The following is a 19089-nucleotide window of genomic DNA, read 5'->3' as shown; positions in this document are numbered from 1 at the left end:
AAGCTACTTTCCATTAACTCTACACTTTATTTTAAGATTTCTGTGATTGCGCCTTTCTCATTTGAATGATGACACTGCTCATTTCTTCCCTCTTTCTCTTGCCTCTCAAATGAGTGCCAACCTGAAAAGAGACACGACTACATTAGAGCCTACTACAGACAAACTTATACTTACTAAAGGCACAATTGGTTTTTGACCTGGATCAGATATCTAAGTGTTGTAATCCTTAAAATTTCAGGTGAAACACGGACAATCACATCATTTCCAGGTGCTTGTAGCCAAGGTTGCCAAAACCTGTGTATCAAATTTGAATCACATCCCAGTGACAGTATCACCAATAATTGGGTAATAAACAATAACCAATAACATAACCAATGACATCTATCACAATGTTACACAACCCAGTAGGAAAACTGTTGCAATACATAATGCTTGATCCCAGTAGCTCAAACACAGCCATAACAACCATCTAGCTGAATACAGCTACTGTGCACGTTACGCACGTGACCTTTGGGAACGTCTTCTATATCGCAGATATAGAAACAGAACACATATGCAAATCAGCATGCTTCTTTTATGACACCAAAACATGTATGGTGCACCCACCTTAGATATTGACAACCTGACAAATGCATCGACACTGATTTGAAGGTGAATTGTGAATTATATCGTGGACACTGTATTGCAGTTATTTGTTGCGCCACTAACAGTAATACACATGATCATATATGATCTTCGATACAGAGTAAAACAGCTGCTATAATGTTGCTTTACACAACTAGAGCCGCAGAGCGTCTGGGCTCATCTGAGGTCTGTTGCTAGAATGATAAACGTAACATTTAAGTCATGCGTAGTGAGACCTTTGTTAGGCGCAGATATGCAGATACGCAGTTGTGTACACATCATTTCAGCAACCTTCTGCATTCAGCATACCTCCCAAATCCCATTGGTTGATACAAATCGCGTGCCTGAAACTCCTGTTTTATGGTGCATTGTGACCCTAACCCTAACCCTATTAAAAATAATAATAATTTAATTGTTGTAAAAATTATTTGTTGTTATGAAATTGTTGTAAATAAATCATGTAAATATTTTCCTTAATTGGAAAGAAATAGTTAAATGGATAAAGATAGAAAAATACAGAAAACACGTAAATAAAAAATCTGATGGGATTCGATCCAAGGACCTTTGAGCCCTAATCCTGTGCTGTAGACGTTAGGCTATCGAGGCATGTTGGGTTTCCCGATTATGGATGTGCCATGACTGTGACATCATTGAGGCAGTTCAGGAATCCATGTTTAACCCTCCTCTTGAGGGTCAAAAGGTTATCAGACACTTACTCTTCGCATGTCAGTGGAAAGCACATTTCATGGTCCTTTCAATAAAGTGATAAAAATGGTAGGTCAGCGCTGAAACAAAAGTTTTTCACTCTGTCCATTAGCCCATGTCCTCAGAAAATGTCTGATATCTGACCTTTCCCCACTGCCCTTTGACCTGTGACCTCCAATTTCGGCACAGTGATGGCTTTTTCTACCATGATGCTATACACCGACTATCACGAGCCGTTTATATTTGTGCTGCAATTCTGCATTTCCTCCCTATACCTTAAGTTAAGGAGGGAATGTACCCCCTTCTTTTACACCTCTTGACCTTTGACCTCAGCTTCAACATTCCAACTCGTTTTCGGATTACCACCCTACGTCCCGACTTTCGAATCCGTACGTCGAGCCGTTTATATTTGCGCCCAACTGTTGACGGACGGACGCTCATGCGATTCTACAAGCTGCATCTGACTATGTCAGATGAGCTAGAAATACTTGCTACCATCAAATTCATTGCAAGTTTAACCAACACAAAATTGCTATACAAATTTTCATGAAAATTCATACAGATTGCATGTTATTAGTGTGATTTGCTATTATAACCTAACAACTTGAATCAGACAGGTTCTTACTCGTTTCTTCAAGAACTTCAATGCTCGCTTGTCTTTTGAGACCTTCAGCAACTCCATGGCTTTTCTCTCGTATGGCGCAAATCCAGCCACTTCCCGAACAATGTCCCTAATGAATTTAGTGTGCTTGGAAAGCTTCTGCAATGACAAAATTAGCACAGGTATACTCACAAGTATACTTGTACTTGGATCTCTGGCTATTGGCAATTATCTATTGCCAAGTTTCAAGCAGTATTTTCTGCATTTCCCTTTGCGCACATTACATATTGATACATAAAATAGCAATACAGGAAATGGGACATGTCAACATAAAAGGTGGTAGGTACCATGTTCCACATTATCAACTGCAAAATTTGTTTACTGCCTAGATCAGAGATTAATGTTTGTAATCCTGTAATTTCAGCTGAAACACGGATATTTGGTAACATCACTTCTAGACAGTATAAGATGACGATGGATAGTATTAGTAGTGAGTACGAAGGAATGATAATGATACTTTGTAACAAAACAGACTTACCCCATTTCGTCGGGCAGGCCGAGGTTTGGTCACATTTTTTGTCGTTTTGTGGCCTTTTTGAAGGCCTACGGCCATTTCGTAGCGATTCACCATTTCTAAAATCAAACAGAAATTAGTATGAATGGGGCGAAACTATACAATAATACATGTCACGGCCCTCTACATACAAAAAGGAAAGTAGGCCTTCTACTAGATACAATAATGTAACCCAAATCCAGGAGGATAGGGTTACAAAGTGTCCCTATCCTTTTGTGTGGAGGAATGCCCGAGTGAATCACCGACCAATCGGAGAGCGCTGCGTTTGCCGATCGCTATGCGCATTGGGAATTCGTACGTCACAGGTCAACAGAAATGGCGCTCAGTATATTCGCTGCTCGTCACTTCGAATTTTTGTAACAGGTTATATTAGTTTAATACAGAGTATTGCGATACATAGTAAGTTCCCGGATAGCGGAGAAAGGTTCGTGTTTAGAATAAACCCAGTTTGGAAGTTCTAGTCTCTGAAAACGCACCAGCAGACCGGCCTGAGTGATTCACTCGGGCGTTCCTCCACACAAAAGGATAGGGACACTTTGTAACCCTATCCTCCTGGGTTTGGGTTACATTATTGTATCTAGCCTACTACTACTAGTAGTAGTACTACATTACGTCATGACATTAGACTTAGAGCGTACCTACAGACAAAATTATTCTTGCTAAAGGAACAAGCGGTTTTTGACCTGGATCAGATATCTAAGTGTTGTAATCCTTAAAATTTCAGGTGAAACACGGACAATCACATCATTTCCAAGTGCTTGTAGCCAAGGTAGCCTAAACTACGGCGACATACAATAACGTTACTCGTTAGTATACAAAACATCCGACTTGTGGTTACATTATCACAAAATTTATATGTACGCAACTAATTGGCAACAGCTATCAGTAAACATTATCCTACATCAAGGACATGTAACTATATATTAAATAACATGCAATTAAGTACTATACACTAAGGGATGAGGTTACAATATATGGATAAAAATCAGATATTATCTATTACTTCGTGTCGCAGTCTCCAATGGCGGAGTAAGGACCGAACCAAGGGAGCATTCAAAACAATAAGAAATGAGCATCTATCGATGGCGCCATTTATGAAAAAAGTAAAAGTGTGTGATCAAAACTTAAAAAGGAAGAAACGATCTTAAGTAAACTATTTGAAGAATAATTAATGAAAGATTACACGTTATAATATCATTTAGTTAAGACAGTTGCTTGGTGGTGCTGGTAATAGTGGTATGTGCTTCGTGGTACAGTCTCAGACTACAGTCAGTGTCACTGTCGCTGATACACAGTGTCGTGTACTGATACTCAGTGATAGGTGCATGATAATCATACTCATACTCATAGTCATAGTCTATGTGAGTATGTCCCCCAGGGCCAGGGTACTATCGGAGGGTACCCTGGCCTGGGTACGCCGTACGGTTCGATATATCGGAAAACGATATGTCGCTGCGTACCCTGGCTGCAGTGCATTGACGTTTGTACTTGTACCACCGTACCCTGACTTTCAGCCAACTGATGTCGTAATAGTAGTATTAGTACATACACTTTGTCAAGTTACCACATCACAGTGATCACATAGAAGAAACCTCAAAACATCGCAATCCAATAAAAATGTATGCTATGTTTGACAATATTTTTCTTTTTCCTTTTTTTCAACGCAGATCGCTGGAGGTACCGGTACGGTACCGTAGCCGTCGTTCATTGAAGCCCTTTTTTGCCGTTACTGCGTTAGGGTTAGTGTTAGGGTTAGGGTTAGGGTTAGGGTTAGGGTTAGGGTTAGTGTTAGGGTTAGGGTTAGGGTTAGGGTTCTAGCTCATCTAAACTCAAATCGTGAATTTATTTCCCAAGGCGTTATTTCGAAATCTGGCGCCACCGCCGCCATCTTTGTCTTGTTAAGTATGAAAGCGAATGGACTCCCGTGCCCGTAGCCTCGAGACATTAAGATATGGCTACCATACCCGTAGCCACAGCCTTTTTTTAAACGAAGAGCTAACTTATATTTTAGTTTTACAACATCGGAAATACGTCCGCAGCGCATGCGCGTATTTGACAGTCGGTGGGAAGTACACAACAAAGATGGCAAGAAGAACAGTGCTCCAGGCAGATCTAGCTGATTATTTAAATTTAATGGACGCGTTCTGCTTGGCGGAGATGTTAGAAAAGGTCGCGTGGTATTACGACATCAGTTGGCTGAAAGTCAGGGTACGGTGGGACAATGCAGAGTACGCAGCGACATATCGTATAGTACCCCGAGGTACTTTCGATATATCGAACCGTACCCAGGGTACCCTCCGATAGTACCCTGGGGGACATAGACCCTATCAGCGTCACTGTCAGTGCTTCAAGTTCAGCTTTCAAATTCAAGTCTGGATTAGTCTGGTTGGCGGGTCACTGATAATTATTCATTTATTGATATAATGTCTCGGTTCTTATTAAAATGAACACGTGATTTGCTTTTTACCAAATGACTAGTCTTATATAAATGTAACTAGATTATTGACTACGTCTGTAAGTAATACTAATAGTATAATATTATTATTAGTATAATGTCAGTAGATATTTAACCGTATATGGCAGAGTATCACTTCTGCTATTTTACCATACACCACATTTGATTGGCTAGTGTATTTATGCCGTCATCAACATTACGTTCGAATCCCATAAGGTTTCGCTATCTAGAGAACCTTTACTCTTTGGGTTAAAATCCTATTTATTTCTACACCTTTGTAGCCCCGTTTGATCATAGAAGCTATTTTCCGTTAATCACGTTTCCAATACGAAACCTTTTGAACACATTCATAATATACTAACGTACATAAACAGGGCGTGAAATTAGCACCGGCCCACCGGCATATATGTCGGCAAATTATATGGAGGGCCGGTAACATTGGCAAAACACCGGCCCTCTGAGCCGGTGGTTTCAGCCGTGTTAGCGAGTGCCTACATTTTTGTTTATAGCATTAATGAGCAAATAGCCTATACTGTTTTACCTGAAGGATATCACGCCATTATTTTTCGACATTTTACAAATTTTAAATCGAGAATGCAAGCGTGAAACATGGCATTGATTTTCAAACAAAATTTGTGAGGGCTGGTAAAAAATTGCTGTTACCAGCCCTCTGGGCCGGTGCCAAAAAATATGAATTTTGTGCCCTGATAAATATACTAGCCAATCGGAAGTACTGTACGGTAAAATAGCGGAAGTGGATACTCTGCCGTATGCGGTTAAATATCCACTGCGTAATATTATCAGTGTCGCACTTTGAGTTTGACTTTGCACGTCTATTCTAATTATTGTAGGTCTACGTAGACTGCGACTGTCACTGACAGTCTGTGTCACTGACCCGTGAGCGTTCCGTCAGTCGGAAAATGGCTCTTCCGCAAAATAACTTGGAAGAGCACTTGGCTAGATTCAGCAGTTCAACACTGACATCAGGTGCAACCGCCAGAAACGCTAAGCAAACAAATGTATCAGTAACACTTCCAACCAGGTAATAAACTAATATTATAAGTGTATATTACTATATAATATTAATACGGTATTAGCGATAGTGCATGTAGACAATACTATAGTTCTGCCCAGGAAATTTCAGAAGGCATGTCTAGCAATCAGGCAATTTATACCCCGATTTCTAATTGAAGTCGATTATGCATGTCGTAAGAGGCCACGATACACAACTTGTGTTACGAATAAATTCGATAAATTGGGATATGTACAATTATAACTCAAGATGTGAAACACAGAATAATTGTGTTCACAAGCAACTGACTTGGGCCGTCTCAATTATAAAATGATGGTGAATAAAGTTAAACACAAATTGTAATTATTCACTACTGTCTGTGTTTGTGCACTCCCTATAACCTAATAATTCCACATGAATGTCGTTTAAATGCCCCTCGGCAGCACACAATGTCACCATTCACACGCCAGTGCACAAACTCACAGAAAAAAATAGAGCTAACAAAAGTATACAGTTGGAAATTAAGGCATGTTGATTTGGTAATTAGGGCATGTCGGAGGATTTATGGGATGTCACAAAGTAGCTTCAGCATTGAAGGCATGTTGGAGTCAACATACATTATAGGCCTGAGGAGAACCCTGATGTATTCATACTATTAATGATATTTAATACTGCATAAATTTACAACACATTTTATTATTTCACATTTTTCCCTCAGTTGAGTTATGTCACGAATTGATTGCATTACCATGTAGTATGGGTGTCATTCATATAGTATAATGTTTATTTAGTGGTGGTACTATAATTTGAATACCTGATCTAAAATCGATATATATGGCTGTGTATTCCAGAAATTTCACCTTCAAGAAAACAGCTTTGTTGAGTCGACATCAGTCAAGTACTGTGTCAGCAGGGTTCCAAAATGGCAGACTCTCTACCTCACCTGCATCAGCAAGCACAGTTGCGTTCTCCCAGCAAGATGAGGGGTCAGGCCAGTCTGTACCAGATCTATCTCATTTGTTCTCAGCAGTTTCACAAACGTCTGCTTCGAAACCAACAAACAATGCATTTTCACCGAGTGTCAGGAAATGGCCTCTGATACGCACCAGCAACAGGCACGGACAGGAAGACATGTTTAGACCAAAGGCAAACCTGCCTTTTCTCAACAAAGTGCAAGCGGGGAATGTCAATTCGCAGTCAGTACACATCAGAAAGGCACTTGGCAATGAAACCAACACTCTGCAAACCAGTGCTCACCGAATGCTGCCTAAGCTATCCATGTCACAAAAGACATCGACAAAAGCAGGACAGAGTAAGCTGACTGCCTTCTTCGCAGGCCCATCGAGGGATGTGCAGGAGTCGGCCATTGTGCAAGGAAGTGGTGAACCGATGCGAGCTAGCGCTCTTAAACAGGTGCCGCTAGCCAGAGTGCGACCCCATGTGCTACAGCCTCAACATCCTCAAAAACACAGGTAGGCAATATCTAAATTTCATGTTGCTAAATGCACAAAGTGCTGGATGCAATATATATCAAGATATGAGGTGGCAAACCTCAATAATTAATTGTTAATACTATATGGAAGCACCATTTCCGTATTTTCATTCCTGAAAATGTTGCAGTAAAGAGTGAAATGTTACAACTCGCAATGTAATCTTTCATATATATATACAACAGGCTTTCAGATTTGAAAAGTACAGGAGGACTACTAATGACTCCCCTAGGACACCATAGGGGGTCTTTTCACGCTCCATAATCACACCCTTAAGAGGCATGATGGAGAGCTCCACGAAAAATCACACCTTTAAAAGGGATGATGGAGAGCCCTCAAGGAGCTCTCCATCATCCCTTTTAAAGGTGTGATTTTTGGGGTGTGATGATGGAATCATGACCAATCCTCAGTCTAGAGTGAAATCCAAAACGAAAATTGGGATGTCATGTAAATCTACTGATTATCATTCATCTTCACCTTCATTCATTCAATGGCTTCGTCAGGATTACATTCTTTTCATCCAACAACCCAACACTAGCACACAGATTAATAAAAGAGTTGATCGGATGTAAAAATAAACTTGTTTTATTTATTCTGATTTCCATCCTTAGAGATTCTAATCCATGTACCTGCATATTTCAGCACAAAATATCATCACAATCCATCAACAAACTAGCCAAATTACTTGTACGTAGTAGCCACGTATGTAGCCCCTCCAGCCCTACGACTGTTTCACGTCGGCAGAAAACCACTTCTCGCCACGTATAGTAGAAAACGAGCAGGTAACTTGTGGCTACCGTATAGGTACCTGTATTTGGATGCTGTTGTTTAGTTGTATTTATATATATATATATATATATAAACCAGAGGGTAGTAACCAGACCTGTACCTGTGCCATACGTTCAGTTACTTACACACCACAAATTGTTGTGTGTTGCTAACCTTTTTGTACCCCCCTACATTGAGAACTCCATGGAGCGCTATTTCAACATAATAGACATAATTTTGGTGCGCGATTTCAACCACTTTTATGAGGCGCGATGATGCGCGAACCATGGCACAATTTCGGGTGCGCGGTGGAGCGCGAGCGCGATCGCGCCCCTTAAAAATGAAAGCCTGTATACAAGCTTGTACCATTGCCCTTTGCTTAGGTTTGCCAAGTCAGGAATGCAGGTAGGAAACCAGCTATCTGATAGTGTTATAGACGACCTCTTCGGTGATGATGATCTCAGTGACTTTGACTGTGACAACAGTAAGTTTTATTGAGCATCACGTGCGTGTCCTTACAACATGCTGTTCTCACAGTGTCAGGATGTTATGTTAATACATGTTCAGTGCATGTACTTCTAGCGATGATTGAACAGTTACAGTATACATATGGCTTACCTGGAATGAGTTTTAGGGGGTTATCGGTATTGCATACATATTCCATTTAATTATTATAAAATTATTCAATTATTAATTATTTCATTCATTGGGGTCGACATGGCAGGTTTAAATGTGAATAGCTCCACCAGTGCAGCCAAGCACAGCACGGCAAAATCGCTCGTGAAAAACGTGTCCAGCCCAATAACTGCGAAGCTACCAAGTCACCAACGTTCCACTTCGTCACTAGTCGATCTCACTGAGGAAGATTCCCGTCATTGTACTGATGTCGGAAAAGGTCGAACTAGCAATGCATGCATGGAAAAGGAGGAGGAGGAGGAGGAGGAGGAAGAGGAGATATTGAATCGCAGTAGCAGGCGTCGACGTATCACTCGTATTTTGAAGAGTGATGATGATGATACGGACGAGGATGCCGGTTGCCATGGAGATGGCAGTAGTGCAGCCTGGCTGGGTCGTCACTCACAGGGAGCAGATGGTGATCAGTTCTTTGCCAGTGACGTCAATGTACGTAGACACGCCTTTATATTTACGTATTACGATGCTTCGTTTTTCCCATCCCAGCTGTAATGGCTGTAATTTTCGGTAGTAGCGTGTAATTACAAGTATTAGTAATGTTAATTAATTATGCGCAATAGCATGTGTGGGGCAAATAAGCTAGGAGTTGCATGTAGTGATGGTTGATTGTATACTAATGCTGCACATAATTATTGTAACAAGACTCAGCTATAACAATTGCACGTAGGTCATTTACCCTGCATTTTGTAAGAGCTGAGATTCAATTACAATTGCAGGAAATAGAGGATAACCTAATACCAGAACCACCTCCTTCGCCGCCGATTGTGGATGATGATGGCATGATTTGCGACCTGCCTTCTAGTCCCGAACCGATCTTTCCTGATATCTATGGCAATGATACCAAACCAGCACCCCCTACAACAGTCCGTAGCAACGTGGCCGTCAGAGAGCATGCGCCGCAGAACGGCGTAGTGGGTGAGAGTCGCGTTTCTTCATCATATGTTGATGTGAGAGATGTCGCTGAACACCCACTCCTGTTTGTCGACATTCTACAGGTAAGCAATATTACATCATTGCATGCATACACAGGGTTTCCTCTGAGGGAAACTTAGACAAAGGAGGTAATGGCCAGTTTGGGAGAAAAAAAAACATGCATGATGAATTCAAAGGCGTGCCGTCGGCACTTTTTTCATAAGTAAACGTACCCACCACCATTGTTCATTTCACAGGAATATTTTCACAACGGCGATGTTAAATATGACAACGGCGGTGCGCCACTGTGCCTCTTATGTATAAGAAACCCTGATACATGACATTTGTCATGCGCACAATGAAAAAGTTAATTCACACATTGGTATGAAATCGCTTGCAGAGAAACGCGAGAGTATCTGTTGTTGCGAGACTCATTGGCACAGCATTTCGAGTACAGATCGTGTTCACCGCGTTTAATACTGCAGCGATGGCTCAATTGTAGAGTGCTCGCCTCGCATGTGGAAGGTCGGGGGTTAAACTCCCGGCTGGGTCATACCAAAGACTTGAAAAATGATACACACGGCTCCTCTGCTTAGCATTCAGCAAATAGAGATAGTGTGGCAACGAGTGATGGTTTCACGATAAAAATACCTCGCCCGGAGGACGGCGAACCCGGACTAGTATAGCCTTGTAAGGAACAAAATGTTCCCGACTCAAGGAAGCAACACCATGCCCACCTTGGTCGACGAAAATAAATAAATCGTGTTCACATTGATGTCGTGGTTCTGCTAACAAGAAACCTCTGTGTTGCAGAGCCCCGAGTGCGAGGTGAAGGAACACATAGAGAATCTGCGTCTGCTTCACAACACGGCGATGGAACAGCTGTGTGATGTCATTTGCGCTCTGAAGCCCCATCATGTCATGCAACTCCCTGGTTTGGATAGTAAGAAACTAATGCAATGGATCAATGCAAGGTAAATACAGATATGATTGAAAAGGAAGTGAGACGTTAGAAAAAGGGATAGACGTTTATTCACAGATGCAAATATGAACATCGTTATTTTTATTGTAACTATGGTTATGTAAAGCATTATAAAGAAAATGGCATCATACACAAAACCAGTTTTAAACTTGCCGTGAAATTCTCTTAATTGGTTGATAAAAATATTTTAAGTGTCAGTGATCCTTAATTTACTTTGCACCAGTGCATATATATGCAAAGTAGGGATATTGATGGTGTGACGACTGAGGTTGATAGCCTCACAGACTTGTCATCGGTTCATGATGCAGGAGCCAGGTGAAGAAGAAATGTGACCAGGCTGAGAAGCTGCTGTCTGAGCCATTGAACACCAGGCTCAATCTCTGCGCCTCCACGCCCAAGCCCTTTACCACGACATTCGCCTCTCCGGCTGAGGCGAGACGCACAAAAACCTCTGCTGTCCGATCGCGCTTTGCGCCCTGCGGGAATTCTACACTGCCAGCAGGTGGTGATAGTTTCTATGAACATGGTGTGAAGTTGGCACGCTCTAATTCATCTGGCGGTGTAGTTGTGACGCCTCCTCCTGCTGCTGCTGCTGGCAGGTTAAGCAGCATTGGTCTCGGACATGGAAAGCTGTTTGTGAATGCCTCGCCAGAATGCAGCTATGGTAACACGTTGCCGAAGGATACTCTTGGCAGGGGGCAACTGCAGATGCAAAGTCCCGTGGCACATGTCTCGAATGAGATCTATGACGTGATCAACGAGGAAATCTTTGACGAGAAAGAATACTTTCAACAGCAGCCGTTTGTATCATCGCCAGGTAACTCTTGTGCATGAAGGCTATATGAAACATGTGCAGTATTGTTGCTTCTCGGTCCAGCTAAGGAGTGATATGAATATTGGCTTTACAGTACATGCACATCTGACCATCTTTGAAAGTATACGCATCCAGTTAAATTCAACATATTTGTTTAGTTCTACGAGGATATTAAGATCAGGGCTGTTGTGATTGGCAGTTTGTATCCATAATATCACTTTCATTTTACTGGTCTAGTGGGTCATACCCCTTTCTTTTGTTAGATTGTCTTGCCGATAGTTCCGGAAGTGATATCAATATGCATCCTGTGTTTCAGCGAGAATTTCTCCATCAACTACACGGGTGCTATCGATACCCAAACCAAACACATCAAGCAAAGAGGGCTCACTGGCTGCTTCACAGAAACAGCCAGGTATGTTAGCTGGATTGCCAAGAAACATTTTGCATATATAAACAAAGAATAACAAAAAATCGCATCTGCAATGTGGACGGTAACTGGCAGTACTGCTCATTTATGTCCTGCCTCCAATCTTCACAGACACAGGGGCGAAATTCCGCGGGAACTTTCGTGACGACGGTTCCAGTGGCCACTTCCAGGGACTTAAGTTCCCGCATTCCGCAGAACTGCTCAAGGTCTTTCGCAGCGTGTTCGGACTAAAGACGTTCCGCACCAACCAGCTGCAGGCGCTGAACGCAGCCCTACTGGGAGAGGACACTTTCATCCTCATGCCCACAGGTGAGTATGACATTCGGTTACCCCGACGTACCATGTACAGGTGGGTCCCGTTTCACGACAGGGTTAGGTTCCAGTAAAACAGTGTCGTAAAATGAAAAGTCGTAAAACAAGACCAAATTATAATGCAATTAAATGCTATCATTCCACCCGCAATGCATCACGAAAAACAAAAGAAGCGCATATTGCATGTTTGGACTCACAGGCGCGTTGCTGCGATGTGTTATTGAGTTGCGATTTTTTTGGTTATTTTAAATTGTTTAGGTATTTTTGCAAAGGTCGTTAATGTGAAAAGTTGTAAAATGGGTCATCGTAAAACGGGACCTACCGTATTCCCTCGAATAATAGCCCCTGCTTGAATAAAGGCATGTGTGATTAAGGGCCGGGGGTAAAGATACTTTAAATCAATAAACGCCGGGGCCTGAGTAGTCGCCGGGGGGGGGGGGGGGATGATGTATATACCGGTATACAGTTTGTGACTGTCTGGCTCACGTTTGCTATTGACATTATCGCCACAGGCTATTGTGTGTATATACTATATATAGATTAGAATACAGGGGGTCGAAATTAGCAGTATCCCGATATCCGCGGGATAGTAGATTCTTGTGTTGGATATCAGATCTTTGCACGAAATAACAGGCCTGTCTCTAGATATATTACGAAGGAAATAAATTAAATACCGGGTGTAGCATGCAGTAAAACAATAAACGCCCCTGCCTGAATAAAGGCATGCTTGAATAGGCGCCGGGGTCATTAGTGTGACGAAAACAATAAACGCCGGGGCGTTTATTCGAGAGAATACGGTAGCTGTACACGTTTCTCTGATGTTCAGTAGTAGTGATGATAGGGCCAGAACCTTTATATACCACGTAGTGAGTCCAGCGGCAACAACAAGTCTGATCTAATGCTTTCTCAATCAAGTGACTTAACATCTCGGTTTCATGTAAATTAATCTTGCACGTGCACGTACATTTCTCTACCTTTTTTTTTAATGGAGATTTTATTTCCAGATTACATTGACAAAGCATACAGTGAGCATATATAGTAAAGATACATTATACAGTACAATATTGGTAGTCGTGCACAATTCCCAGTGAATACAATGTAGTAACATAAATGTGTACTTAATACAGGCTCTAATATAAGTATAACGACTTTATAGGTTCCGGTTGTACCGTTTTTTATATTTTTTTATACAGTGTTATTGTCTCCAGATTACATTCACAAAGCATATACAGTACATGTAGTAAAAATGTGATTTACAGTACCTTACGGTACATTTCTTTACCTTTGTAGGAGGTGGGAAGAGTCTGTGCTATCAGCTGCCATCTCTCGTCACACAGGGTGTCACTATCGTCGTGTCTCCCCTCCGCTCTCTCATACAGGACCAGGTGCAGAAGCTGTGCGCACTTGATGTAAGTCAATCGCTGCCCTTCAGTGGCACCTTCACGTAAATTGCCTGATTAGCTAGCATGTTTAGTGCCTAAACTCAGGAAGTGCTAGCTGGCATTGTGTCTCTGATCAGCTATCACAGTTGTGAGCATAGAAATGTGGCGCAGTTGTGTTGGATCATCGTAAGATGTCGTGGTAAAGAAGTGAAGTACTTAATTACTTTTCCTCCTGGTCCCCCAATGGGAAAAGTGAAGGAAGTAAGTGAAGTGAAGTAAAGCGTCTCTGAGAAGCTGGTGCCAGTAATCACATTTTTCTTTACGAATACAAACGCGTTCAATCTAAGCCACCATTGCAGGTTCCAGCCACACATTTGTCCGGCGAAATGACAGAGAATCAATCTGATGCCATCTATAGACAGCTGTCGATGCGAGATCCGATGATCAAGTGCCTTTATGTAACACCAGAGAAGGTATTGCCCACCAGCTGTACTGCAAGCCAACTCTCACCTCATTTATTACAGGCTGGCTGTCAGCTCGTTTAGTACAGGCAGAGAGACATTGTCAGCTAGAGTGGACTATATAGGAATCAGAAGAATAATTATAGTACCTAAGTGTGTATACAAGAGATAGATCGAGATGTGTGCTGTAACGATTCTGTTAGTTAACTCTGTTTTCATGCGCAAACATGTTTAGATGAACCACATCAAGTATATTTAACAAAATTTGTATCACTCATCCATACATTGTTAGTGATTGGCAAATAATCGCACCTAATGTTCTCTGCAGCTGTCTGCCAGCACCAAACTACTGTCCACCCTCGCCAACCTCTACCAGCGCCATCTACTGTCGCGCTTCGTCATCGACGAGGCCCACTGCGTTAGCAACTGGGGTCATGACTTCCGACCTGACTACAAGAAGCTGAACCTGCTACGTCAGAAGTTCCCGGGTGTGCCAATGATGGCTCTGACAGCGACGGCTACGCCACGCGTGCGACAGGACATCCTGCACCAGCTAGGAATGAAGAACCCGAAATGGTGCGTACGTGTATTCTCTAGAGTCCGACGTTGTGAGATATCGCACACTGGTGTAAAAAGTGGTGACCATCTTTAGAAACCTTAATAGTACTGTTATTATTTAGTGTTACAGTACACTTGTCTAATTATCCTGGCGTGGGTAGGAGAAGTACATGGAAATGTAATTTCTTTTCTTCCAGGTTTATGCAAAGCTTCAATCGTCCAAACCTGCAATATGAGGTGAGGCCAAAGCAGCCGAAAAAACTGTCCCAAGTCATCATCGAACTGATAAAAACTGAGTTCAATCGCCAATCAGGGATTATATACTGTCTCTCTAGGTAAATCTCCCATAATCTTACTTTCTAATCGAGGAAATTACGTTAGTATGTTTTACCTTTGTACTATCATGGTTATCTATTGATATCACTGCAGTTGTGCCTTTCACAACAGGTGACAGCACAGAGTAAACAGTAGTGGTGGTTGGATCTGATTCCTGCAGTTGTGTTTCACTTGTGCTGATTACGACAGGAACGAGTGTGATAAGATGGCAGAGGAGCTTGTGAGGGCAGGTGTGAAAGGCAAGGCATATCATGCTGGACTGAGTTCAACTGAGCGCACAAATGTACAGACACAATGGATCAACGAGAATAGATGTCAGGTATAATTCATCTACCCTATTGCACCATCGCGAAACGAACTTGTGATGAATAATTGTTGATCGGGCTATCTCAATTGTGTTTGTGATAACTGCTTTCATTTTTCTAGGTATTCTGCTGTTAATTGTTGCTAAAGCTTACAGGTTCTATCCCTGCTGGCATAAGAAATGATGTTTTAAGTCTTCAGAAGCTTTTACTCATAATTCCTTGTGTAAATGTTATACTCAAGCAGGGTTTTCGTCAGTCATTGAGCATGAGGGACACTCGTCAGACAGCACTTCTACGCTAGCGTTGTAATGCAGTGGCAATGCAATGATCATGTTCCATGTTCCAGGTTGTGTGCGCCACAATAGCGTTCGGCATGGGTATTGACAAGCCTGACGTGCGCTATGTCATCCACTACTCGCTGCCCAAGTCCATGGAGGGCTACTACCAGGAGTCAGGCCGAGCCGGCAGGGACGGACTGCCAGCAAGATGCATTCTCTACTATGCGTACTCGGACATGCACCGCCTACGGCGCATGGTTGAACGTAAGTGTCACAAAACATAGGAGGAGTTCATCTTTGCACAGTTTTGATTGCATTGCAATACATCGCAGCACTATTAGTTTCGTCCTTGCACATCATGTCAGTGTTGTATCGCAATATTTCACAACTGTATTAGTTGCATCCCTTTCGCATCGCAGCAGTCTTAGTTGCATCTTTGCACGTTGTAGCAGTATTGCTCCTTAATACATCCCGGTAATGTTACTTGCATCCATGCACATTGCAGCAATATTTTACCACAATATGTCAGAACAATGTTGATAACATGCACATTAATATTGTAGCGGTATTTCATCGTAACAGGGGAAGATAATGACAAATCGACAAATACATTGTTATTATCTACCCCTGATCGTAATGGGTCAAAACAACAATGTTAGTTGCATCGTTGCGCATCGCAGCAGTATTGTACCTCACCACCACTGCTGCCACCTATGTGTGCAGGCGATGCGGACGCCAGCCCGGAGGCGAAGCGTGTGCACATCGACAACCTGTATCGCATCGTGCAGTACTGCGAGAACCTCACCGACTGCCGACGTGCGCAGCAGCTCGAATACTTCGGCGAGCTGTTCGACCGCAAGCTGTGCAAGGCCAACATGGTGACGCGCTGCGACAGCTGTCGCGCAGAGGTGAGCGGGCGGGCGTGCGGTCGGTTGGGGGGGGGGGTCGATGCGGCGGTCAACGTACCAGTGGAGGTTTAGCTTGTGAGAGGTGACTGATTCTGGAGCCTGATTTGCAGGTTTACGTGTATGTTGTTGTCATGTGTAGAGATGCGATATGCTTGCATGACACGCACATGGGAACACGTTATTGTACATATTGCTTGTATGCGTGCATTCGTGTGTGTGTGTGTGTGTGTGTGTGTGCGTGCGTGCGTGCGTGCGTGCGTGCGTGCGTGCGTGCGTGCGTGCGTGCGTGCGTGCGTGCGTGCGTGCGTGTGCGCATGTGTGTGTGTTTGTGTGCGTGCGTGCGTGCGTGTGTGTGTGTTTATTGCACATTTGTATGTATTAGGGGTGAAATAATACGGGTAGCACAGAATTCGTATCACGATACAGCTTTCATATTATGATATGTATCGCGGTCTTTTTTAAATGAAACTGACTAGCAAACTATAACTCCATTGAAACTCTACCAATCATGTGATGCTTACAAATCAGTATTGTGGAACGCTTAGTAAACGACTGCTCTGGAATTGCGAATTGTGTTTTCTTTCGAAAAGTGTGAAGTTTCTTTTGCTTTGTTTTTTATGAAACTACACTACTAAATTATATGTATTTTGTTTAGTAGAGTATCGGTACGTGTATCGGGAATGGTCAAACGTATTGATACATGTATTGTCAAGGTTTGTATTGGGATAAGTCAACATATCGCTGTATATCGTCCCACCCCTAGTACGTATATGGACACTAAAGGGTCAATGCTGATGGTCGGTGGTTTCCTCCCCCAGGACTCATACATGCAGCGGGACATGACACGAGAAGCCCAGCTATTGGTGCAGAGTGTGCAGCAGGTGGCGCAGGGATCGTCACAGGGCAGCTGGAGGAAGAAATTCACTCTGCTGCACTTTGTAGAGGTGTTTAGAGGTTTGTAACATGTTTCTATTCTAAGCCGGCATACATCTCTTCCGTGTGAGCATGAAGATATTTTTTTCGTGTCATTATAAACTTGCACAGTACATTACACCTGATAAGATCTCAGACAAATTTGATGCGCATCACTGATTTCCGAAGTGTCAAGCAAATGCGATAACAAGTTATAACAAAAATTACCATTTTGTGTGTCATCTATCCATCTAAACTGGTAGCTGTGTGTAAATGTTTTTGTGATCAAACCACAGTTTTGCTTCGTTGGTCTTTCCCAACCATCTATCGAACATTACTGCATTTGAACAAACAACACCTGGTCGCAAGTGATATTCAATGACAGATGCGTCCTATTTCCTCCCTCCCCATCTGCCAGTTACTGAGGCTGAAGGGGTCGTTGTCGTATCAGGTACTACAGATATGTACCCGAGGTACATATATGTATACACAAAGTGTACCAGACTTGTACTACAGAAGTGTACCCTAACCATGACCCCATCTGCGTTACTGAGACCTCTAGCCTTTGCTTGCTAGTTTCATTCGATTTAATTTCATCAGTATTGTCGATTTACTTGTTTAACATATGCACGTACATATACAGTATTGTACAGTAGTGTAGTATATGTACGTGTGAACATCGAGTAACCTAGAAGTGTACATAGTGTAAGCATATACGTGAACACAGGATTTCGCGAAAGTCAAAATCAGGAGGGCGATTGTGTCTTTTTATTCACCAATATTGACATTTTACACTAATGGACTTCAGGGCAAATTGTTCATATCATCTAAAGTTCGTAAGTCGGGGAGTCTCTGTAATTCGTAAGTGTAAATAAAGTAAATTGAATTGAATTGCTTGCTCTGCAGGTTCGTCTGCGGCGCGAGTGGAGCAGGAGGGCCACCAGCGTCTGCCGGCGTTCGGCGCGGGGCGGCACCTACAGCGCAGCGATGCTGAGCGGCTCGTCCGCAAGCTGGCTCTCGACGACGTGCTGGGTGAGGAGATCACGGTCACCGCGCAGGACATGACCGTCGCCTACGCCCGCGTCGGCCGCAGGGCCGCCGACCTGCTCAACGGCAACCTGAAGGTACCGCCGCACGACCGCCGCGCGAATCATCGTACATCGTTGCTTGACGGGTCGAATTATTGATTGTTTAATCGATAGAATGTTCGAGTGGCGTGTTGATGTGTAGTTTTTTCAAAATTAATTGAGCCTATTATTTTGTGTAATGTAACTGTTTGCAAGGAGGTGTATTTTCAAATGATCCAGTGCTTGAGAGCTATCAAGTCGGACTCCTCATTGGACTTAAGAAGGGTGCCATCTGTATACAACTATACATGTATATCAGGAGTACATAATAGGGAGGAGTGTGACAACAATAAGCAAGGGAAATTCGTCATTTACTAGCCTTATAATACCTACGATTTACTACGCGTAACGCAACCAACTTGAGCTCAAATCGTACGTATTCGAGTTAGCGTACGTATCGAACAAATCGAGTTAGCAATAACGCGTTAGTAGCTGCCTTTTGTTTCAAATAGC

At 42.7% G+C, this 19089-nt stretch overlaps 2 protein-coding genes across 6 annotated transcripts in view; one reads left to right on the top strand and one right to left on the bottom strand.

Annotated features, from left to right (window-relative positions):
- Positions 1-4: 4 nt before the first annotated feature.
- On the bottom strand, positions 5-3595 carry LOC106805232 (60S ribosomal protein L36-like). The gene is made up of 4 exons (XM_014806750.1): positions 3508-3595; positions 2469-2563; positions 1955-2089; positions 5-121 (listed from the first exon to the last, which is right to left on the bottom strand). The coding sequence occupies exons 1-4, from the start codon at positions 3578-3580 to the stop codon at positions 32-34; spliced, it is 393 nt and encodes a 130-aa protein (XP_014662236.1). The 5' UTR covers positions 3581-3595; the 3' UTR covers positions 5-31.
- The window catches only part of LOC106805227 (Bloom syndrome protein homolog), a 17881-nt gene continuing 2348 nt past the window's right edge, over positions 3557-19089 (top strand). Inside the window, exons 1-19 of one of the 5 annotated variants that reach the window (XM_014806741.1) lie at positions 3557-3607; positions 5811-6001; positions 6823-7443; positions 8613-8713; positions 8954-9351; positions 9639-9917; positions 10648-10808; positions 11125-11633; positions 11947-12042; positions 12169-12366; positions 13660-13778; positions 14111-14224; positions 14541-14788; positions 14968-15105; positions 15296-15425; positions 15758-15953; positions 16413-16597; positions 17416-17551; positions 18416-18633. In XM_014806741.1, coding sequence (XP_014662227.1) covers positions 5880-6001; positions 6823-7443; positions 8613-8713; positions 8954-9351; positions 9639-9917; positions 10648-10808; positions 11125-11633; positions 11947-12042; positions 12169-12366; positions 13660-13778; positions 14111-14224; positions 14541-14788; positions 14968-15105; positions 15296-15425; positions 15758-15953; positions 16413-16597; positions 17416-17551; positions 18416-18633 — 3969 coding nt within the window. In that variant the 5' untranslated portion in view covers positions 3557-3607; positions 5811-5879. Of the gene's footprint in view, positions 3653-3714; positions 3826-5810; positions 6002-6822; positions 7444-8612; positions 8714-8953; positions 9352-9638; positions 9918-10647; positions 10809-11124; positions 11634-11946; positions 12043-12168; positions 12367-13659; positions 13779-14110; positions 14225-14540; positions 14789-14967; positions 15106-15295; positions 15426-15757; positions 15954-16412; positions 16598-17415; positions 17552-18415; positions 18634-19089 lie in introns of those variants that run through there. The other 4 variants (XM_014806739.1, XM_014806740.1, XM_014806742.1 and 1 more) reach the window with 4 other exon arrangements.

Source organism: Priapulus caudatus, unplaced genomic scaffold (assembly GCF_000485595.1).
Source record: "Priapulus caudatus unplaced genomic scaffold, Priapulus_caudatus-5.0.1 Scaffold106, whole genome shotgun sequence".
In the NCBI taxonomy this organism is placed as follows: domain Eukaryota; kingdom Metazoa; phylum Priapulida; class Priapulimorpha; order Priapulimorphida; family Priapulidae; genus Priapulus; species Priapulus caudatus.
This window is presented reverse-complemented; position numbering and strand designations above follow the sequence as displayed.

What these genes read in the sequence shown, in the direction of transcription:
- LOC106805232 (XM_014806750.1), bottom strand. Translation starts at nt 3,580, where the DNA reads ATGCTCATTTCTTATTGTTTTGAATGCTCCCTTGGTTCGGTCCTTACT. An exon ending in ATTGGAGACTGCGACACGAA is followed by an intron (nt 2,564 to 3,507) that starts GTAATAGATAAT and finishes GTTTGATTTTAG; the next exon opens with AAATGGTGAATCGCTACGAA. An exon ending in GGCCTGCCCGACGAAATGGG is followed by an intron (nt 2,090 to 2,468) that starts GTAAGTCTGTTT and finishes TTGTCATTGCAG; the next exon opens with AAGCTTTCCAAGCACACTAA.